At 37.1% G+C, this 25,028-nt stretch overlaps 2 protein-coding genes across 3 annotated transcripts in view; one reads left to right on the top strand and one right to left on the bottom strand.

Moving 5' to 3' along the window:
- LOC117315990 (hemocyte protein-glutamine gamma-glutamyltransferase-like) overlaps positions 1 to 22,378 on the top strand; it is a 35,019-nt gene extending 12,641 nt beyond the window's left edge. Inside the window, exons 5-15 of the mRNA XM_033870472.1 lie at positions 179 to 286; positions 3,867 to 4,041; positions 4,668 to 4,806; positions 5,561 to 5,667; positions 6,164 to 6,323; positions 7,600 to 7,721; positions 11,276 to 11,364; positions 13,258 to 13,456; positions 14,319 to 14,479; positions 16,517 to 16,653; positions 21,096 to 22,378. Of these exons, the coding sequence (XP_033726363.1) occupies positions 179 to 286; positions 3,867 to 4,041; positions 4,668 to 4,806; positions 5,561 to 5,667; positions 6,164 to 6,323; positions 7,600 to 7,721; positions 11,276 to 11,364; positions 13,258 to 13,456; positions 14,319 to 14,479; positions 16,517 to 16,653; positions 21,096 to 21,240 (1,542 nt within the window). The 3' untranslated portion in view covers positions 21,241 to 22,378. The remainder of the gene's footprint in view (positions 1 to 178; positions 287 to 3,866; positions 4,042 to 4,667; positions 4,807 to 5,560; positions 5,668 to 6,163; positions 6,324 to 7,599; positions 7,722 to 11,275; positions 11,365 to 13,257; positions 13,457 to 14,318; positions 14,480 to 16,516; positions 16,654 to 21,095) is intronic.
- The window catches only part of LOC117315989 (nephrin-like), a 402,896-nt gene that overhangs the window by 188,386 nt on the left and 189,482 nt on the right, over positions 1 to 25,028 (bottom strand). The gene's annotated exons all lie outside the window — the stretch shown is intronic.

Raw genomic sequence — 25,028 nt, 5'->3', positions numbered from 1 at the left:
AAGAAGGCGGGAACACATAGTTTAATGGCCAGTCGAGATGATTATTCTAACAATTAGATAAATAGAACAAATGGTCGTGATAAATATATATATATTGTTATTATTTTTAGTTTTTGCTATATATTTTGTTAATCATATTTTAGGTACCTTTGTTGTAATAGTTATTGGTTTCTTGAAGTTTGACGACCCTGTGTTGGACTGTGTCCTTGACCTTTTGGATCAAAATGGATTCAAAGCATCCGATCGAGGTGATCCTAGATTGGTCGTTCGTAAAATCTCTGCTCTGGTAAGTTTTTTCCATTGTCAATAAACAATAATCAGTATTTAGAAATTATATGGTGGCGCTTGTTATTAATTGAATAGGTACTTGTATAAAGTGTGTTTGCTCGTAGTGTTACTTGGCTGATTGGGCGGGTCGGTGTGGATTTTACATAGTGTTTAGAATAAAATACCTGTCACTCAGATGATGGAGGGGTCCGATGTCACTTGTACATAGTGTTAAATATGGTCTCTGTCACTCGGCTGATAGAGCGGGTCGTTGTGGCTTGAACATGATGTTAAATATGGTCTCTGTCAATCAGCTGACGGAGCGGGTCTGCGGTGTGACTTGTACATAGTGTTAAATATGGTCTCTGTCACTCAGCTGACGGAGTGTGTCGGTGTGACTTGTACATAGTGTTAAATATGGTCTCTGTCACTCAGCTGACGGAGTGTGTCGGTGTGACTTGTACATACATACAAAATGTAGTGTTAAATATGGCCTGTGTCACTCAGCTGACGGAGTGTGTCGGTGTGACTTGTACATACAAAATGTAGTGTTAAATATGGCCTGTGTCACTCAGCTGATAGGACCCGTCGATGCGACTTGTGCATACAGTGTGAAATAGGTCTCTGTCATTCTTCTTTGTCTCAGTCGGTAGAGCCGGGGAGGTACATGACAGAGACCTGGATCGATTCTTGTCAGACAGCTCTGCAGGATTGAATTTTTTATGAGATCATGCTCCTTTTGCTGAAGTAGAGCTGTGAATTATCATGCCGGGATTCCGGTATCATATGAAATAAGTATCCCCAATAGGATTTGTATCCGGATACTGAAATTTGCCATAGGATTTGTATCCCCCCCCCCCCCCCCCCCCCCCCCCCCCCCCCCCCCCCCAATAGGAAAAGTATCCCCCCTATTCATATAAAACCTGTTCACGTTTATACATGTGTTCATCTGTGCATACCTGGTGACTCTTAAACCTATGTGTATATAATGATTGTCATCAAAGACAACTAGGGAGGGGGTAGTGGGTAGTCATGAATGGAGTCAAGGTGTGATGTCCGCACAATCATCAGGATGGCCATGGACTTGACAGGTGTGAATGGATGATGTGTGCTGTGACAAGCATTAATTAAAAAAGGCTTAAACTGAAATATTAGGATTTCGTTTGGTTTAAAGAAAAAAACTCATAAAATGTTATGCTTACTTTTTTATTTAAACATTTATTACTATTTCCAGAAAGACATGGATTTTTACATTAATAATTATATTAAGTTTGTGGTTGAAATATGGTTTTCTCCATTCACAACTTGACAAGATAATTTGGATACGTACAATATTAACAAAACAAAAATAATCTACCTTTTAACATATTTGATAACATATATGTTTTTTGCTCATGTTAAAAAAAGCAACTGATGATTGTCTAATTGAAAATAATAAATTAATCCAGTTGAAGAACATAGAAATCCATTAATGCGGTTTTTAATGATTTCTGTTCCTATCAACTACTTTTCAAGTATTTTTTTATATAAAAATTAAACAGTGAGCACATCAAATAAAGTTCGCAATGTATGTTTAACTTTGATACATTATTACATATAATGCAATTGTTGAGTATGATCCTAACGAACGAAGTAATACTTAGAGAAAAAGAAAAACGTGATAACACGTCTTTAGCATGCACTTCCGTTGCATCGAGGCAATTCTTCAGATCGTGAACATTTTTAATAGTTTTGGAGAGAACATATATCTAAGTAATTTCAGTATGTCCTAAATACATTCATGAAGAAAATCTGTAATTTGGTTGATGAATTCTAAGTTCATGTTGGTTGTTTCAGGTTCTTTTTAAGAATGACTTAATGATATATTCTGTTACCCCCACTCCAGCATCGACATGAACACGTGATCGGTAATAATGATAAGAACAACACTCTGTCAAATATGACAGATATTCCCTGGGGTTATCTAACAGTTGGACCTTTCCCCCAGGTTACACAGGGCAGACTTTATAGTCAGTAAGTTTCAATTATTACTGCTTCAGTGATTATATCAACAATATATTGAATAGGTAAAGAGAAAAAAAATATGAAATTCTATAATACTTCTTTTTACCAAAGCCAGTTTGGACCATTTTCATAAAAGAAAATAATATTTTTTTCGCGTTATATCGCAAAACTTTTGCGTAAAAACGCGACACTTTCGCGTTATTGCGCAAAACTAATGCTTATTTCGCGAAACTTTCGTGTAATAACGCGAAACTAACGCGTTATATCGCGAATATACATATATATAAGTATCGGCTACTTTTGAAGAGTATTGGCATGAGGTAGGACAGTTTAGTGAGATTTCATTTTGAGCTTGGGCTATCCCAAGCTGAAATTTTGAGGTTTTTTTAACAATAGCGGATAGAGTTGTTCTAAGCAATTCAACGTATTTGAAACGATAGTGTTTAACAATAAGGAAATAAGTTCTCGGATATATACGATGTTGCATTATTCATTCTCAATGAATTACAAATTCTTGACAGAAAAAAATCATCGTTCTCGCCCTCCATCTTTGCAACCAGTATCTGATACTCTGAAACCATTTCATCGTATTCACTTGAAAAAGGGTCAATAACTGCTTTATTATATGACGAAACTGCCATATTTTCATATTACAGAATGATTATCATTACCTGTCAGAGGATTGAATAAATAATATTGATCGACTGGGGAAAAGTTCAAAATGACAATTCAAAAGTCAAAGTCAGCAATGAATTTAAACGTCTTTATTTATTATTGCTTAAAATTCAACAAAATGTAAATGCTAAAACATTTAAGAAATCAGTCTATTAAAATCTGTGCGGGAGAACATACCGACATTTACATGTAAGCATACATTTTTGACGACACAGATAGTTGGAAAATCCTTTGTAGCTATATATGGATGCGTATTCGAGTTGATGGATTGTTATGTCACCCTGGATTTAACGTCACGATTTCGGGAAAGTCCCTTGTTATTATATTTGGGTACGAACTCGAGTTATTGGGTGGTTATGGCACTCTGTATCGTGGATTCGGGGTTGTCAATAATATGTGAGCAAAGTGAGAATGTTTAGAATTGGCCAATCAGAAAAAGGGAAAAATCACAGTCATATAATTAATACGTGTTAGTTTCGCTAATTATAACGCGAAAGGTTCGTTGTATAACGCGTTAGTTTCGCGATATGACGCATTAGTTTCGCGTAATAACGTGAAAAATAATATCATTTTGTTCTACGAAAATGGTCCAAACCGGCTTTCGTAATCTTTTAACCTTTTAAGTCAGTTAAATGATTAAAAGATATTTTCAAAATTCTTACATTCTTACCTTATGATAAATTTTAGGGGGGATACAATTCCTATGGGGGAAACTTATCCTATGGTCACTTAATATATCCGGATACTTATCCTATGACCAAATATTGTACCCGGATACTAATCCTATGGCCTGTTTTAGTATCTGGGTTCTTATCCTATGGGAGATACAAATCCCACATGACAACGGGTTCAATTTCCGTCTTGGATCTCCCAGCAAAATTTTGTTCTTCCCTGTTTTATATTATTGTTATTTTCTACAGGTAAACTCGTCAGATGATAACGGAATCCTGACAGGTAACTGGTCAGGTGACTACGAGGGAGGGACCAAGCCGACGGCCTGGACAGGAAGTCAGGCCATTCTGGAGAAGTACTTTAAAACTAAGTCACCGGTCGAGTTTGGCCAGTGTTGGGTATTCTCTGGAGTACTGACCACATGTGAGTTCCTGGCATTGACTGGTCAAGTTGTCCACTGTAGGGCCAGTTTATACGTTATTATACGTGGTGGTTTTTGAGGAGCATATATACATTTCTGTAATTGAGTTTAATCCTGGAATGTTAAGCTTGAGTAAACTCCTGATGACTTGTATATAGAACTTGGCAATTACCTTAAAGTTCATATTAGCATTTACTGGTCAAATTGTCCAGCTTTGGGTCAGTTTATATTACTGGGTGTCCTCAATAAATGTATATAACTTCCATATATACACAAAGGTAAATATTGTGCATATTAAAATATTAAATATTATAATATAATCTTGTTTGTTAAGATCATTTTCATTGACCAATTTACATCACCAGCACATAGCGTAAAAAATATGCTGCCGTTTGTAACGTCGATAAGGTAATAGAAAAGAGAAAAGATCTTATCAATAAAGTTGCATTCCCATAGAAATTATGTACAGTTAATTAAATTATAAGGATCGACATGAAAATATGTTTGGAGCTGTATCTCAAAACACTGGCGTGCCTCTCTCATCATAACCAACTTGGGTTTATTTGCAAATAAATGTGGTAATGGAAATGCTAGCCGATTAGTTTGAGATTTGTTTTTTTTTCTATAGGTTGTCGGGCTCTTGGTTTACCCAGCAGGAGTGTCACGAACTTTGCATCGGCCCACGATACAGACATGTCGATGACAATCGACTTAGTCTTTGATGAAGAGGGTAATCCTTTGGAGGAGCTCAACAACGACTCTGTCTGGTATATATTGTGTATTGCCAATGTTTATAACTCCGATAAATAATTGACGCAATATACTTCTCAGGTAGAAAAGCTATGCATCTTATTTGTATACTCGCACATATACATGCAAAGCAATTATATGAAATTTGCACATATATATGTATAGTTTACATACTCGTACACATTTACATCTTCCTTCTAAAAAGTATGTTGGAAAAATAATCAAATATATGCCTCTACGTTTAACAACCCTTAACTCTCAAGACCACAGTCGAAGGTTTGACATGTTTCCTAAAGGCATATAAATAATTGATGGATTTAAATCAATAATTTATAATGTAGAATACACCAGTTCAACATATGCCTTTTAAAAGAAGAAATTCTTTGAAACAACAAACATCTTAAATTCTTAATATTGCAGTAGCATTTACCGATTATATATATATATATATATGCATGTCTTATAAAAGGGCACAGATAAAAGCGGCCAATTCTCGGAGTCTAAAATTAGTCACCTGCCACGCTCAGACAGTGAACAACTGTTTGAACATGTGTACAACAACTTAACGTTCACCAATAGTGTGTAGTGAACGTGGACTGGCCTTGCATGGACGCTGGTCAATGTATCTCATTTTGTTAAAGTACCTGGCTTAAGATTGGGGGTTCCACGTTCGAGTCCCTGTCTGACTCTTGTATTTTCCCTTTCCTGTCACAAATGACTAACGATTATTGAAGACAATGAGAGCTGATTTACAACGTCTATTTCGTCCAGGAATTTCCACGTGTGGAATGATGTGTGGATGGCACGTCCAGACCTGAAAGACAAGAGCTGTGGAGGCTGGCAGGCTTGTGACGCGACGCCCCAGGAGACAAGTGACGGTAATGTACCGTATTTATCCTATAATACGCCTCAAACCCTTGTGTAAAAAAAATCAGTTATCAGGAGGACTTTTTTGGTGTTTTATCCTTGGCTGATTATTTTCTAATTGATGTCATGATTCTGTAAAATGAAGAAGGGGGTTAATATGGTATAAAGCGAGGAGCTACAACCCAGTTTAAAGTAATTTGACATTAAGGCGACTTAAATATCAGTTTGATTCAGAAGAGACAGTTATCAAAGAATCAAACGATTAAAACATTTGTGTTTTGTCAATAAGGTGGCTGTGACGGAGACTTCAGATTTGCCATGACAAATTGCACAGGTACAGTGAGTGAACGTGAAGATGATTGACATGTACCAATCATATTTTTTTCTAATGATCTATTCTACTTACATTAGTTGGTATCTTAATCCAATAGACAAAACATTTGGACACTCATTGAGTGTCTCAATGTCTCGGATGAGTAGTTAAGTTGTAATTAAATGCCATTCCAGGTATTTACTGCTGTGGACCCTGTCCTCTAATTGCCATCAAAAAGGGGGAAGTTGCTGTGCCGCACGACGGACATTTTATATTCGCGGAGGTCAATGCTGACAAAGTCTACTGGCGGATTGAGGATGGTACCTTTAGGGTTATGCAGGTCAACGCCAACGGGTAACTTTTCTCTTTAAGTGGTCTAGAGGCACAGTTGTGCACTATACTTTTAATCTAGTCCGACGGGGTTTGATTCCAAAAAGGGGCATGAAAAGTCTGCGGACACTTCTTCATGAGGTTGACTTAAGGCTGTTCACGGTAATCCAGTTTCCTTGCAGATTTAAAAACCATTCAAGGACCTCCTTCCGAGCCAACAAGAGTGATTGCTTTAAGATGATCAAACCTTGTTCGCAATAATTGTAACTGAAAATAAATAAAATTTTCATGTTTTTCCTACCTTGTAAAATTTGTTGATATAAATTCAATATATATAAAAAACGTATTCCACCTTACAATAACCGCACTTTTCATTTTATTATCATTGTTTTATAACTATAACGTAAACTATCTTGATATAACCTTATGGCATACAAAACAAACCAACTGAGGAGGTCCACAGTATATGTCTTGTCAAAAAGGGCGAAATAAAATGTAACATTATTCAATTCGGCAAACAAAGATAGACTGTTGTATATCCAAGCGTTAAGATTAACCAGATGACATTAATACGACTTTAAAAAAAAAACTTTTGTTACTTCAATTTACAATTTTCTTTCAAACAACTTAAACAATACCAAAATGTACATACATTTGGCTTTAACTACCCTACAAAAAATTCTATTTAAATTTTGAATTCTAAGTGAAGAAATAATTATTTGAATCTCGAAGAAATTCAATATTACACGGCCTTTATATTTAAAAGCGACCATTTTAGGCCAATGTTGTTCATTCTTGTCATTTTTAAAGAGATATATAGAGGATTTCGAACAGTGTTTTGGTAATACCAAATATATTTCATGAGTGAATGTAACATTTTTTATATTTTTCATGGGTACGCAGCCCTAGGAAAAAAACTCATAATATTAGCCATATGAGTCGAATATATTTTGGTATTAATGAAGATACTGTCAGATATTCTGTTTATTACATTTTACAGCAAAATATACAGGGACAGCTTTAATTTCTACTCATTGTTGTTTGTAAGCAGTGTTTTTATTGGTCAATTCAGAAAAAAATCCCTACTATATGTTTCAATAATATATACATTATAGAATGAATAATTTTCATATATTTCACTGGTAAAAATGAATTAAGTTTCTCTATCCGGGGTGTCATTTGATGGTGTTAATGAGATATTGTTCTATACCCTGGATGTCACTGTATGCATTGTGTGACAATCATTTCGTGGACAACAAAGCATCGTTAAATCCTTACAGTGTAATTTTTGTGTTCACAGTGTTGGCAAGTACATCAGTACCCATAGACCAAAGTGTTTGGGCCCCAAGAATTGGTCGAAGCAAGACCCGTGTTGGGACGACCGCTGGGACGACATAACCGACCAGTACAAGTTCAATGAAGGTGTAGTGACATTCATCAAATACGTCTAAAACTCTACCCCACAAAATGGTTCTCCCCACAAATGTATACATCCTCACTAATAAACCCCTCCCCACAAAATACTCCTCCCCAGAAATAAACTTTTCCCCACAAGAACACCATCCAAATAAATAAAAACCTCCCCACAAAAAGCTCCTCCCCACAAACAAACCTTCTCCCACAAAAACCCTTCCCCAAAAAGCCCCTCTTCACGAATAAGTCCGTCCGCACAAAAAGCTCCCGACAAATAAGCCCCTGTTCACAAATAAGGTCATGTCCACAAACAAGTATATACCCACGTTTACAAACTCCTGTTCACAAATTATCCTACAGTGTATTTCTACAAATATTCCTTGGCCGCAAATATACATAATAAGATACATATGATTGACGATTTTTCTCATACCTTTTTTATGAAAGGCATGGGGAAATCGATCCCTCATGGCAAAACAATATAGAAACTTTGTATGTTTTCTTGATGACCAACAATGAAACCTGTGACATATTTGGAAAGATTAGAAAACAAATGGGTATATCTGTTGTATACCATGACAAATTAGCTGAATGTAAAAGTGTCAAGATAACAAATATAAACCAGACATTGTTGGCTAACAATTTGACGTCTTTAACAAACTAAAGTCAGAAATGACCTTGATAATTTCGAATGAAGGTCATCCATAACAACTTACACTGTAGCCCATTATCCAAGCATACTACACAACCAATAACATGTGTCTATGCCTCTTGGTTCTTGGGAAGATTAATCTAACTTTATTTTTAAAAAATCTTTACAAACATGACCCTGTGACCTTGAATAAAGGTCAATGTCATTCATTTAAACAAACATGTAGGACCTTCATACTAGCAAGCTACAGACCCAACATGGAGTTTCTGGGCCTCTTGGCTATTCAGAAGTATTTAAAGCGTTTAGTCTATTTGATCCCTTGTGACATTGAACGTAAGTCAAGGTCATTCATTTGAACAATAAAAGTGGTAGCCCTTTGCCCAAGCAGTTACATGCCATTAATCAAGTGCCTGGGACTCTTGGTTATTAAGAAGAAATCGTTTAAAGTTTTAGACTATTTGACCCCTTTTAACCTTGAATTTAGGTAAGAACTTGGTAGCCATTCACCCAAGCTTGTTACATGCCAAATATAAAGTCAATGGGCCTCTTGGCTTTTGAGAAGATGTGGTTTAAAGATTAATTAATGATTGCGCAATTATGAACATTTTCAAAATGGCGTAAAACCTGAACCGGAAGAGCTAATGAAAAACTGAAGGTACCAGAATTCGTCCGATTGACATACTGCATCGATCTATGTAAAATCATTTAAGAAATAAAAAAAAAAGCTGAAAATTTGGTGACCTTTGACCCCATAGCGAACTATTTTTATTTGTCCGCTGACCTTAAAACTTTTAATGAGTAAACGTTAGCGCCAAGCATTATCTGCAAATAATACAATTACATGATCTCTGTAAAATTAATCCATTGTGAGTTATGGTCATTTTCAGCTTTTCAAATCATGACGTCATGGCGGCCATATTGGATTTCGGACCGACCCCAAAAAGAACAAAAGTATCAAAAATGACGTACCTTGTTAACAACAAATGTAACCGAAAAAAATAAACATATCAAAATCATCAGAATGACATTCTTCATCATACTGTGAATTTTTTGAAAAAAAAATGAAAAATAATTTTCTAAAAATAGACAAACTTGACCCCTTGGCGAGATTTATTATTTGATCTCTGACCTTAAAGTTGTAACTATATAAAAGCCCCAGACCTTATATACCATAATATAATAACATTATCTTTGTACCTTAAATACTTTTTGAATTATGGTAATTCCAAACATACTAGAAAGACAATTAGCCTAATCTTTACCAATCAAAAGATTAATACGCCACAAAAACTGCAGAAGAATTATCAAAATAAGAAAAGAAACATAACGAAAACAAAAAGGTCTTTTCACCATTGGTGAAAAACATTAATTAATGTTTGTCAGAGGTGCTCGGCATTCCGGAAACTGCAGAATGATGTTTGACATCACGTCATATTCCTCCGCCTTTGCTTGCTTGTACAAAAAAATAAATTCTCGACAAAAAGTAACAACATGACTGAATTTTAAGGTCAATGATCACAATGAATCATATGTTCAAATGACACAAAGAAAAATGATACAGTGCATTTGTGTAAGTTACATATATACAAACAGAAGGATTTTCCATGTGACGTCACACAGTAAACAAAAAAGTCCCAGACCTGAGGTTACTCGGTGCGCCTATGTGGGATAGAGATATCTAAAATTGGTGTTCTACATGGGGCAGTTGTTTCTCCTAAACTTCACAGGGTCATCCGGCGGTTACTAGGAAAAAGATAAATCGGGGGGGGGGGGGTTAAAGAAAGCCGACACACGCTCTATGACGCTGCTCACAATAACGCAACGTCATCATTTGACGTTGAGTAACCAAGTCGTAAATGATGACGTCATCAATATTTTGACGCATATTCCAAGGAGCTTGAAGACGTCAAAACTTACGTTTGGTTGCAAGTACATGTATATGCAAAAATAATAAAATTATGGATGTGTTCCGTGAACAAGGATATCTCAATCCTCGTGAAAGATTTGGCTGGCCAGCACTCGGCAAGCTTCGAGCTGACTGGTCCTACTCGGAACTGAGTATTTCTTTTTGAGTTAAGAATAGCCTTCGAATAATCAGAGGTCAAGATAACAGATTTGACTGTAGTTGGTAATTCATTTAAGCATTGCACTGCTTCTATTTGGAAGTTATGGGCTGATGAATGCCAACTAGAGAAAGGCAAATTTAATGAAGCGCACTAGCGCTTCATGTTGAATTTGCCTTTGTCAAGTTGGCATTCATCAGCCCATAACTTCCAAATGAAAGCAGTTCAATGCTTATATTTACATTAGACAACGAATTTAAAAGACTATACCCAGGAATTTTACTCTGATAATGAATGAACGAAATGTTATCGTCAAAGACGGAAGAGCTTTTTCAACAGCCATCTTTCGTTATTGCCGACGTGACAGTTATGACGTCACTATAATAATGACGTCATAATTAAGATTTGGAAGTTATTGACTCATAACTTCCAAGCAAGCTTGGTTAAGTTATATAGTGGGGCTGCAGTGTAAATGTAAATATTGTTCATTAAACAAAAATAGATACCTAGTAGATGAAGGTAATATGAAATGTATTATATAAACACACAAATGTGTAGTAATTTGTATTGCAGAATGTTTACATGACAAATCTAAATATCGTAGGAATAGTCTTTAGTAGGACTAAATGTTAACACCATGAAATTAATCAATTATAAAGTGTATAGAAGTAAAGACTACAGAAATTGTTCAAACGCTTTGATTACTTATTTTTTGTGAATTTTCTTATTGTAAAAGAACATAATTATTCATTAATTCATTCATTCATTCATTTGTTTAGTTATATATTCATTCATTTCTTCAATCATTCCTTCAAATATTTATTCCTTCATTCATTTCTGGACTACAGGTACCGGAGCAGAGAGAGCTGGAGTATTTAAAGCTAATTTGAGAGGAATCTACTCTGGTCTGTACGATCAACCCTCCACGGAAAACCAGGTACAATACACTAACCCATATGTAAGGTAATGTCACAACTAACAATGTTAAGATATTTCTAAGACCTGAGACCATTTCCCCTTGCCATGGTCCAGTGGAGTATACCGATAGCCTGAGGTTATTTTCCCCGACTGACCAACTTCAAGTGGATGATGTCCATGACCTGAGCTTATCCCCCCTATAGGGGAGGTCTATGACTATTATCTCTGATCATGGCCCAGTGAAGTATACCCCTGAGGTTATCTCCTCTGATAATGGCCCAGTAAAGTATACATGACCTGAGGTTATCTCCTCTGATCACGGCCCAGTCAAGTATACATGACCTGAGGTTATCTCCTCTGAGGAGAGGAAGAACAGACACTTCAATAACAATTAACAATTGATTAGGAATAACATAAATATTTACAACAATTAACACATGAACAGAGACAATAAGCCTAGGCCTAGCCAACAAATAATACTACATTCTACAACCGACCCCCTATACCCGACAATACCTACGAAACTAAACCCATCCCGGCCCACTCCTAACGTTATTTACCTAAAACCTAACCTAACTATAAATACCTTGGACGAGAAAGTGACAGCTCGCAGGAACTCAATCCGTCAGACTGCCCAGTCTACAAGTAAAACCCTGAATTTATCACCGAATACGAAACTAAACAACCAATCACAACACAGGACTGACAGAGGTACACGGGTAAGACGGACTCTCACGAGAAAGCAAGACACAACTACACGACAACAACATCAATACAGACAGGGCACGTGAATAGAGTACAGCAAGGGTCACAGTGACGGGTACACACACACAATACACAACATAGAGACAAGCTTAACTAGTCAGCTTACCCTGACAAAATACATACAGGAACACCCCCTGCTACAGTTCAGTAGAGGATGACCATGACAAGATATTATCTCCTACAGAGGCCAACCTCCCCTGATCATGGATCTGTAAAAGATGCCGTAATTACCTGGTGCATTGTGTCCGTAACTTTTGTGTTTTTCTCTCTCTTATTGTGTAGTGGAGTATATCAATGACATGAGGTTATCTCAACAATTGTCAAGTGGAGGATGTCCATGACCAAAGATTATCTCCACTGGCCAAAGTCAAGCTGATGATGTCAATGACCTGATATTATCCCCCCTTGACTTGAACTTATCGCCCCCGTGCATGGTTCAGTGAAGAATGTCCATGACCAGAGAGCATCTTCTACAGACGCTCACCTCCCCTGACCTTGGATATATAAAGGATGCTTAAACTATCTGGGTCCAGTTGTTCAAAAGGCGTTTAGCTTAATCATTTCATAAGTAAAAAATTCATTTCCCCTTTACTTTAAAAAATCTCTGTGTGTGTATTCCTTAAAAAGGCAGGTAGGAAGAGGCTGATAGGGCTGATATAGCTTTTATGAAAATTGTCAAGATAGTTTTCCCACAAATTATTCTATTAGGATTTTAACATTGTTGTTAAATCATGATTAGTCTAATAATCTTTGGAACAACTGGACACTGATGGATGGTGTCCATAAATTGTGAGTTTTGTCTATATAATTGTGTATTGGCATCATTTGAGTATGTTAATCGTAACAATGACTGACTTTATTGTTCAGGGAAGATCACCTCCCTAGACCATTGTCCAGTAGCAAATGTCCTTGACATGAGATAACTTTGCTGTAAAGATTGTCCATTACTTTGGATTAACTATCACCAAGGTCAAGTGGAGAATGGCCACGTCCTGCTATTATCTCCCCTGACCATAGATCTGTATAATATGCCTAATATATCTGGTGGATAGTGTCCGTAAAATGTGAGTTTGTTTTCTCTTATTGTATATTGGCCTCATTTTATTATATTAAACTTAACAATAACTTGCTGTATTGTGTATGATAGGATGTATCAGTGAAGGTTGTGGACAAAAAACAAGTAAACTATGGAGACGACCTTGAAGTTGAAGTTGACTTTGAGAACCTGTCCAAGGAGGAGCGTACAGTGGGTGGAACTTTGAGTCTACAGAGTCACTACAAGACTGGAGTGTTTGCTCATAGGATCAGATCTGAGAAGATCTACATAACCCTCAACCCAGCACAGAGTATGTGTAAAATCATTGAAATATCATATAATAAGTGGTGGCACAGTGGTAACATACTTGCCTTTCACCTAGGCGGCCGGGCTGTGAAAAAGTATCAGGTCACCTGCCTGATCACGTGGGTTTCCCCGGGTTCCTCAATTTCCTTTCACAGTAAGACATGTTGCAAAAAATTCAAGTTTCTGTATTTCTTTCTTTTTTTTCTTTTTCTTTTGCGTATCTTATAATGATGGTTTACAATTTCAATGTTTACAATATTCATACACATTCATTTTCATGCAGAAAGCAGTCCTGACTATAGCATGCTTCTTTCCTGAAAATATCTACAATACTCTTACTCATGTATAATACACTGTCACGTCCAAAATTTACATAGAGGTTTCCTGCCCGTCGGTCTGTCAACTCATCTGTCCGTCCGTCCGTCCGTCTGTCTGTCTGTCTGTCTGTCTGTCTGTCTGTCGGTGTGTCCTCTCAGTTTTCAAGCACTTTTCTAGGCCATGTTTCAATGCATGTTGGTGAAAGTTGGTATAAAAGTTCGCTATGAGTAGTTATACATTGATTAATTTCGAGTTTCAGGGTTTTGAGTCAAGGTCAAGGTAACTTTCACTATTTTAGCGGGGGTCAGAAGGGGACATAGATTGCTTTAGCAATACAAGGCATGCTAGTGCTTATTAAACTTAAAAGATATAAAAAGAAACTTAAACATTTTGTGGATTATTAAAGCATAAACTGTGTAACTCGATGGCGTTGTATAAAAATATTCCGGTGTCCACAACAACCTTTTCTTGTTTTCAATAGACCATAATTACCGTTTGTCGGAGATGTACGTATCATGTTTTAGTATTGTAACACTACGTTTCCACAGAGGTTTCCAAGAAGATACGTATAGACTTCGACGAATACGATAAGAAAACAATGGAGGGCTGTTACTTCAAGACGTTGTGTGTCTGTGCGGTCAAAAAGACACATCAAACCTCTTCTGAGGATGACGACTTCCGACTCATCAAACCAGACCTTGACTTGAAGGTAAGGCAATGGATGTTGATGGTTAATGTATAAGATAGTGGAATAGCTTATCGATATTTTTTACCTAGGGGTATATCTTACCTTGGACAAGTGTAGCAACATTTTTATCTGTGTAAGATGAGTGTATGTTTTACAAAGGACAAATGTACCAACATTTTTACCTGTGTAAGATAGGGGTATACCTTACCCTGGACAAACGTATCAACATTTTTACCTGTGTAAGATAAGGGTATGTTTTACAAAGGACAAATGTACCAACATTTTTACCTGTGTAAGATAGGGGTATACCTTACCCTGGACAGACGTATCAACATTTTTACCTGTGTAAGATAAGGGTATGTTTTACTAAGGACAAGTTTGCCATCATTTTTACCTGTGTAAGATAAGGTTATGTCTTACCATAGAGAGGTGTATCAACATGTTTACGTACCTAATAAGATTTTCTTTGATCCTACCCTGGACAGGTATATCCATACTTTTACATGTGTTAGATTTCTTTTTCTCGTTCATTGGACATGCATACATGTATCCATACTTTTACCTGTGTAAGAGTAATAGAATCTTTCACTCCCAGGGGAATCTCAACCCAAGGGACGATTGTTAAGTTGCCAAACACGAGGCTTGCCGAGTGTTTTGTAGCTTAATTATCTTACCCCGAGGGTGGAGATTCCCCTTTCCCACTTCCGTGGGGGTGAATGATTATTTTCCTCTTTCCCTGTTTACCTTCTTATGTAACTATTTTGTAATATTGGCGTTACATCAATGCAAGGAAACGTTGACGTGGCGTGATTGAATTGTCAGCGTGACGTCATTGTACTGTTGCCTTGACGTCATGGTATTGTTGACGTGACGAAATGAAATTGTTGAGAACGTGAAAGGAGCACGTGGAACATGTCTTTTCCCTAGGGTGAGATAAGAAAATCTAACCCGGGTAAAAGTGTGGATATCCCTGTCCAGGGTAAGAGAATTATTTTTCTCTTGCCCTGGTGGGTTCTCCACTCTTTTACCTGCATGAGGTTAACATAATCTTCGTCTTTATTGAGGGACATTTCCATCCCGAATGGTGATATTCATACCGTTTTACGCAGAGTTTACCAAACCAAGAATATCACCCTGAGGGTTGGAGAGCTTTCTGTCTCAACCCTAAAGGTAAAGGATGACTATTTTCTTTAACCATTGGCTTTTATTTATGCATGATCGAATTGTTCAAAAATAATCAGACAGTGTATTTAAAGCCTGCCCGAAAAGCAAGTGATCTTGTGGCCTAATGTGACCGTCCCTCTTCTAGCTGTCCTTTTTCCGGCACCAATGTTTTCCATTCTAACAACGTTTTATTAAAAACCAAGGGGCCTAGATACCTGATGTTATTCAGCCTGTTATATGCTAGAAGAAAGTCACCGTTTATCTTACACCGAGGGTTGATATCTAACTATCACTCGAGGGAGATGTCACCGTTTATCTTACATCGAGGGTTGATATCTATCTATCACTCCAAGGGAGATGTCACCGTTTATCTTACACCGAGGGTTGATATCCACCTATCACTCCAAGGGAGATGTCATGGTTTATCTTACATCGAGGGTTGATATCTAACTACCACTCCCAGGGAGATGTTACCGTTTATCTTACACCCAGGGTTGATATCCACCTATTACTCCATGGGAGATGTCACCGTTTATCTTACACCCAGGGTTGATATCCACCTATCACTCCATGGGAGATGTCACCGTTTATCTTACACCGAGGGTTGATATCCAACTATCACTCCCAGGGAGACATATAGGTTGTAGGGTACTGTATAATATAGGGGCATCCTATACCACAGACCTAGATAAGGGGTCTATAGGATGTAGGTTAAAATGTTGTATGTGTATGACATAAAATATAACTATAGGTTATAAAGTGTTTACATGTGTTTTGTATGCGCCTGCGGAAGTCCGTGTAGGTGTAGGTTATGACGTGTTACTATATGTTTTGTAGGCGCCTGCGGAAGTCCGTGTAGGTGTAGGTTATGACGTGTTACTATATGTTTTGTAGGCGCCTGCGGAAGTCCGTGTAGGTGACACATTCAAGGTGAAGGTGATGTTCAAGAATCCATTGCCCATACCTCTCACTCTTTGCGTCTTGGAATTGCAGGGAACAGGATTGCTTCAACCTAAAAACTTCAAACAGGGGTGAGATTTGCCGTTAACTTTCTGTCTGTGTCAAGCGTTAAGGTTTTATACAAGTTTTGTGCCGTAATTTTTTGGAATTTTTTGTTTTTGACAAATAAGAAGGATATTTTTTTATGCACCGTAATGATATCCGCCGTTTTTTGTTGTTATTTGTTTGTTTTTTTTGTTTTTTTTAGGTCATCTGACCCGAAGGGTCAGGATGACCTATAGTCATCATGCTTCGTCCGTCGTCGTGCGTAAACTTTTCACATTTCAAACTTCTTCTCAAGTTCCACCATTGAGCTGAAACTTCCCTGAAATGATCCTGAGATGGTCCTGACCAAGTGTTGTTATTTTTCGGGTCGGTCCGAAATCCAAGATGGCCGCCATAGCCGCCATTTTGAAAACACATTTTAAACTTCTTCTCATGTTCCACTAGTGCTATTCAGCTGAAACTTGCCATAAATGATCCTGAGATGGTCCTGACCAAGTGTTGTTATTTTTCGGGTCGGTCCGAAATCCAAGATGGCCGCCATAGCCGCCATTTTGAAAACACATTTTAAACTTCTTATCATGTTCCACTAGTGCTATTCAGCTGAAACTTGCCATAAATGATCCTGAGATGGTCCTGACCAAGTGTTGTTATTTTTCGGGTCGGTCCGTAATCCAAGATGGCCGCCATAGCCGCCATTTTGAAAACACATTTTAAACTTCTTCTCATGTTCCACTAGTGCTATTCAGCTGAAACTTGCCTGAAATGATCCTGATATGATCCCGACCAAGTGTTGTTATTTTCCGGGTCGGTCCGAAATCCAAGATGGCCGCCATAGCCGCCATTTTGAAAACACATTTTAAACTTCTTCTCAAGTTCCACCAGTGCTATTGAGATGAAACTTACCTGAAATGATCCTGATATGATCCCGACCAAGTCTTGTTATTTTACGGGTTGGTCCGAAATCCAAGATGGCCACGATAGCCGCCATTTTAAAAAGACATTTTAAAAACATATTTTAAACTTCTTCTCATGTTCCACCAGTGCTATTGAGCTGAAACTTGCCTGAAATGATCCTGATATGATCCCGACCAAGTCTTGTTATTTTTCGGGTCAGTCCGAAATCCAAGATGGCCGCCATAGCCGCCATCTTGAAAAACACATTTTAAACTTCTTCTCCAGTTCCACCAGTGCTATTGATCTGAAACTTGTCTGAAATGATCCTGATATGATCACAACCAAGTGTTGTTATTTTCCGGGCTGGTCCGTAATCCAAGATGGCCGCCATAGCCGCCATCTTGAAAAACACATTTTAAACTTCTTCTCAAGTTCCACCAGTGCTATTGAGCTGAAACTTGCCTGAAATGATACTGAGATGGTCCTGACCAAGTGTTGTTATTTTGTGGGTCGGTCCAAAATCCAAGATGGCCGCCATATCCGCCATCTTGAAAAACACATTTTAAACTTCTTCTCATGTTCCACTAGTGCTATTCAGCTGAAAGTTGCCATAAATGATCCTGAGATGGTCCTGACCAAGTGTTGTTATTTTTCGGGTCGGTCCGAAATCCAAGATGGCCGCCATAGCCGCCATTTTGAAAACACATTTTAAACTTCTTCTCATGTTCCACTAGTGCTATTCAGCTGAAAGTTGCCATAAATTATCCTGAGATGGTCCTGACCAAGTCTTGTTATTTTTCGAGTCGGTCCGTAATCCAAGATGGCCGCCATAGCCGCCATCTTGAAAAACGTATTTTAAACTTCTTCTCAAGTTCCACCAGTGCTATTGAGCTGAAACTTGCCTGAAATGATCCTGATATGATCTCGACCAGGTGTTGTTATTTTTCGGGTCGGTCCGAAATCCAAGATGGCCGCCATAGCCGCCATTTTGAAAACACATTTTAAACTTCTTCTCAAGTTCCACCAGTGCTATTGAGATGAAACTTGCCTGAAATGATCCTGATATGATCCCGACCAAGTGTCGTTATTTTTTGGGTTGGTCCGAAATCCAAGATGGCCACGATAGCCGCCATTTTAAAACACATTTAAAACTTCTTCTCCAGTTCCACCAGTGCTATTAAGCTATAACTTGTCTGAAATGATCCTGATATGATCCTGACCAAGTGTTGTTATTTTTCGGGTCAGTACGAAATCCAAGATGGCCGCCATAGCCGCCATCTTGAAAAACACATTTTAAACTTCTTCTCAAGTTCCACTAGTGCTATTGATCTGAAACTTGTCTGAAATGATCCTGATATGATCACAACCAAGTGTTGTTATTTTCCGGGCTGGTCCGTAATCCAAGATGGCCGCCATAGCCGCCATCTTGAAAAACACATTTTAAACTTCTTCTCAATTTCCACCAGTGCTATTGAGCTGAAACTTGCCTGAAATGATCCTGATATGATCACAACCAAGTGTTGTTATTTTCCGGGTCGGTCCGAAATCCAAGATGGCCGCCATATCCGCCATCTTGAAAAAACTAATTTTATGCTTTTTCTCAATTTCCACCTGTGCTATTGAGCTGAAACTTGCCTGAAATGATCCTGATATGATCCTGACCAAGTGTTGTTATTTTCCGGGTTGGTCCGTAATTCAATATGGCCGCCATATCCGCCATCTTGAAAAACACATTTTAAACTTCTTCTCCAGTTCCACCAGTGCTATTAAACTAAAACTTGCCTGAAATGATCCTAATATGATCCTGACAAAGTGTTGTTATTTTTCGGGTCAGTCCGAAATCCAAGATGGCGGCCATATCCGCAATCTTGAAAAACACATTTTATACTTCTTCTCCAGTTCCATTGGTGCCATTGAGCTGGAAATGGGTGAGGATGTCAAGGAAGGCGAGCCAACATAGTGTTGTTATTTTTTCGGCCTCGTAAAAACTTTGAAATGGCAGCAATGGTGGCCATTTTGTAACATGATTGCGCAATCATGGTTTTCCTGAACAACACCTATTTCAAACTTCTTCTCAAATTCCAACAATGCTATTGAGCTGAAACTTGCCTGATATGATCCTGACCAAGTGTTGTTATTTTTCGGGTTGGTCTGAAATCCAAGATGGCCGCCATGGCAGCCATCTTGAAAAAACATTTTAAACTTCTTCTCCAGTCCCACTGGTGCCATTGAGTTGGAAATTGGTGAGGATTTTTAGGAAGGAGGGCCAACAAAGTGTTGTTATTTGTTGGCCTCGTAAAATCATTGACTTGGCAGCCATGGCGGCCACTTTGTAACATGATTGTGCAATCATGGTTTTCCTGAACAATGCCTATTTTAAACTTCCACCAGTGGGATTCAGCTCTAACTAACCAGAAATCATCATGAGATGGTCCTTATCAAGTGTTGTTATTTATTGGGCGGGTCAGAAATCCAAGATGGCCACCATGGCCAACAGTGCCACTATATACTTGCTACAGAGAATACATACTACAATAATATAAGGTTTTTAATTAAGAGTCAGATGACCGTTAAGGCCCCTGGACCTCTTGTTTTCAATTATTTTATTATTATTGTTTAGTTCAGATTGAACTGAAGGAAATGTAGAATATGTGGCGTATCGGCTATATCATTCTAGCAATGTAATTAAATAAAATACTTATTTGACCATATCTTGCAAACCAAACTTACATCCTATACCAGAAAACGCTAAATTTGCATTGAGCATGCCATTCAATATGGAGCAACAATCTTGTTAAATAGCGTAACGTCAAAGGGATACAAACCATAAGAAGTACCACTGATCTTCGTTTAATAAAAGAAAATTGAAAGATTTACCTTTAAATATAACAATATTTCATTCGTATTAGAGAAAATACCGAAAGTCATACCCGATCATAATGTTTAATTTTTATTTTATTTGTTTGTTTGTTTGTTTGTTTGTTTGTTTTTTTTTTTTTTCAAAACAGTAAACATGTCCATGATACAGGTCCTGCATACATGTTTGCTAGAAAGTGTTCTACCATACATGCTAAAAAAATCCTCGTTAAGCTCCCTCTATGCATTGCAAAGTTTGTATATGTATGGGACTTGTCCTGCATATATTTGAAACATAATCAATTTTCAAGTGCGTGTATTGCATTTAATCGACCTGTTATCCAGCACATGCCCCTATGACAATTTTACATAACCGTGCTATTAGTATGATACACCTTGCAGAGCTTGTCATTGGCTGTGCTAATCAGAAATCAATTGTGATGTCACAATATGAACAAAGATGTGACGTAATGAATTTGAAAAAAAAAAACGAAACGGCTTCATGGATTTGAAATTGTCCTCTTTAAAAACCTGTGAAAACGAATGTTTCCTGAGCTGTGTAATAAAAAATATATTTTAAGATTTCCTTTCATTTTATACATAATGATGGTGGGGTAACAGTTTCGTGTGTATATTTTGAAAACATATGTTCCTGCAATAATTTTGCGTGAGAGTTAAATCCTTCTACAGCAATATTTTTTATGTCGATTTCTTCCAGTTCTGTGGGGGCCAAGCAGACCTTCATAGCTGAGGTTGAGATGACCGCCTCCAAACCTCGAACCAGGACGATCGTCGCCAGCTTCGACTCCAAAGAGATTGCCGATATCAATGGCAGCTGTGAAATAGTGGTCAAAGACAAGTAAATTCCAGTTTGACGAATTGAAGACATTTGTTTGACACATATTGACCTGTGTTGACACTTGGTTGTAATCACACGTCCCTGTGTTTAAGACTGCAATTTAATACTCCCGCTTTTTTTAGTTGTTTATACTAAATACAAACAAACGTCAATAAGTTTATTATTATAGGCTTCGACTCTACTAACACACTATTTTGTTCTATGTTTGTTGATGAATGTTTTCAGAAAATTTTCAAGTAAGCTAGCGATACACCCAGCCCGAAAACCTTAGTGTGAAGACAATACTTGAGGCATACCAATTAAACATAAGGTTTAGATCTTGCATTTCCTTCCTAACAAAAATCTGTTTTGGCAAATTAAAAGAAAAAGAATGTTTAGAACATTCATTGTTCGCGTGCAGAGGTCTCCACGACAACATATCGCTTGTCTCATATGCACCTTTCTGCTCTGACCCGTGCTGATATATATATATATATACAATGTATATGTTAAACAAGTATTTGATAAAACCCTCTTAGCGAAACATCCGAAATACGTGCTTGTATTTTCCGTTATTTTCAAAACTGGGGAAAATATCTGAATATGGTGTGTATATATACCTTTACGTTTAGTTTGTTTTACTTAAAGACGAACTCAATACTATATACATTTTATGTGCATCGAAGACTAATAGATTAACAGTGTTTCGCGACTTCTTTATCATAATTATTGTAATACTATCAAGTAAATACTAAGCGTATTTTGATACAGGTATAGTTGAAGACTGCTTGAAGCTTTATTTGTCAAGACTTTCAAGATTTAAAATTTCAGACTAATACCTATTTAATCACATTAGTTTAACACTTATATAAACTGTCACACTAGCGTATTGCAAATACCCATTTTGCTTTTGGTGGTTGTTTTATTAAAAAAGATACATGAATATTTATTTTTCTTAAATAATATCATTTTGTTTCTTACTCTACTATCATGAAGGGCTCATGAAATTTTCATGCCTAGGCATAACCATTTGCCGAGATGAATCGTGATGTTAGGCTGAAGCATTCATTTTAGAAATCAATTTTATCTGAAAGTGTTTAACAATATAAGTCCTCTACAAATTCAAATACTGCTCACTTGGGGACGACTTATTTTAGGATAAATACGATACTAAACGTTTACACAAAGGGAGAGAACTAAAATAGCAATGCACAGTAAAAATGCTCAATTCTGAAAAAAAATAAGGCACATGTTTTAGATATGTAAACATAGAGAGTTAACCCTACATATTACTTTTAATAAAGTATATACGTTTGTAATCTATACAACATTTGCATTTTTTTGAGACAGCTCTGAAGGATAGGTAAACTATTTTTTTCTATGTATCAGAACCGTGAATACCATAGTAGCAACTTAAAAAAACTTGAAAATTGCAAAATAACATGATATTTGACCCAAAATGGCAAAAACATCTCTATCCCAAAGACAGAATTATTCTTGTTTTATCATGTGTTGTACATTAAGATTGTCCGCAATCTTACATTGATTGTGAGCCTTCATTTTTCGCTGTAGGAAAACCCTAAATTTCCTGTGTAAAAACACTTTCAGAAAATGCCTAATTTTAAAATCCGGAACCAATTTATTTATTTTAGTTTTAACAAATGTGAAGCCTGTTTGTACTTCTTCATAATGAATAGTCAAACCAAAGTGTACCTATATATTTTTCGTTTTTTATGCATATCATATAACTGTAGTTATTTGCTAAATAAAAATGATGTTAGGGTAAATATAGTATAAAACTTTTTACACTGTTAGAGGGGGGGTCGCTAATTTGGGAATAATAGAGTTAATGAAAATGGCCGAAAATAATCATAAAAAATACCAGCAGTGCTAAAGATACTCTCTTCAAATAAAAGTCTTTGGGAGTCGAAAATGGAACTGTTCTATTTATAAGGAGTTTTATATTAACTGTTTTTATATTGCACATTTCTTTAAAATTGCAGAGTGTTACAAGCACTGCTGGTGGACTAAAAAGCCCCTGAATGTCACGTTTAGATTATGAAGCAAAGGTTCAGAATATAATTTTGTATGTAATATGTCATTTAAAAAATCATCCAAAAAGTATAACATTGATTGAATTATAGGTTTGATAATCCTCCATTTTTAACTTTATACTAATTTTGATTTTCTAGAATTAAATTTCTCTTCTTGGTATCCACACTTACAGCCATAGACCTAGTTTGGTGTCAAGGCAAACACTAGTATAATGACGGTAATAAAAGGGAAGGGACTTGAAGATAGATACTGTATCATAACTGTAATGTTTATTATTAATATGCTAATCTGCTTTAATTTTTTGCTATAAAAAATTCTTTCCGAAGTCATTTTGTTGTCTTTGTTTTTTGGGTTTTTTTTTGTGTTGTTGTTGTTTTTTTGTTTTTGTTTTTTTATACCCCCGCAACGAAGCTAGGGGGTATACTGGAATCAGGTTGTCTGTCCGTCCGTTCGTCCGTCTGTCTTAGACGCATTTTGTCCGGACAACTCCTCCTAAACCGAAGGGCCGATTTCAATGAAACTTCACACAAATATAGAGGACCATGTGTAGATGTGCATGCCACTTTCTTTTTCTCAAAATTATGGTTGCTATGGCAACTGGTCACTATAAACAGGTTTTCCGATAAGAACCATAACTTTAAGTTTGTCCGGACAACTCCTAAACCGAAGGGCCGATTTCAATGAAACTTAACACAGATATAGAGGACCATGTGTAGATGTGCATGCCACTTTCTTTTTCTGAAAATTATTGTTGCTATGGCAATTGGTTACTGAATTCTCTTTATTGTGAATAACACATATTTGAGACATTCTGAATTTCAGAAATTTTTTAATTGGGTTATCTTAGTTAGCCTCTAATTAACAGTTCCAATTCACCATTGACTCGTGCAGATTGCGGGGATATTAGTCAGCCATCCTGACGAAGTTCTAGTTGTTGTTGTTTTTTTTTGGGGGGGGGGGGGGGGGGGGTATTTATTTATTTATTTTTGTTTGTTATATGACTGCAAATTGGTACTACAGTATTCAGATTTAAATTAAGAATTAAACTGTCACCTGGTATCAGAAATGTAGTAGGAGCATTAGAGGAAAGATTTCTTAGATCACAACAAACAAGTTGGCATTATACAGTACATACTTGATCTTCAAAATTGCCTCCGATAAGGTCCTGCACAGAAAGCTTACTAAGGCTACTAGGTGTTAGTGGAGAGGTCTTTGTATTGATTCAGGTCCTTGTCAATCCATACACAGTTATAATTTAGTGACTAGATTAGTTCGACAAGGCAGTGTACCTGGACTAGTTCTTTTCCTAATCTGTCAAAATCTGCCAGAAACTTCACAATCAAGTCATTTTTTTTGTAGACGACGCGAATATATATCATGAAGTGCAACGGAACCATTTTCGTTTGGTTCCCAAATAGCGGGGCCCAATGTGGGAAATATAGTAAATTGTCTGACAAAGCACCAACCTTTGAGATGAGAGCTGACCCCAACAAACGTCTTGTCTTTCCTGATGTAGTACATATCATACTGTGGCCAGACAGTGTGATATGGTCGCAGCAACGCCGAAAGGTTATCTAGGTGGAACTGTGTCATTGGAAGAAGGATGCAAAGAGACAAATGAACGGAAAGCTGCCAAATACCAAGAGGTTGTACAGAAGTTCAGGCAGAAGGGCTGGAGAACATGGCTGTTTCCAGTAGAGGTCGGTGCCAGAGGGTTCCCTGCAAAGTCAATTTTGAAACTTAAAGAAAGTAGACGGT

Source organism: Pecten maximus, chromosome 17 (genome assembly GCF_902652985.1).
Source record: "Pecten maximus chromosome 17, xPecMax1.1, whole genome shotgun sequence".
Lineage (NCBI taxonomy): Eukaryota > Metazoa > Mollusca > Bivalvia > Pectinida > Pectinidae > Pecten > Pecten maximus.
The sequence above is the reverse complement of the archived record's forward strand: the minus strand, read 5'-3'. Positions and strand labels throughout refer to the sequence as shown.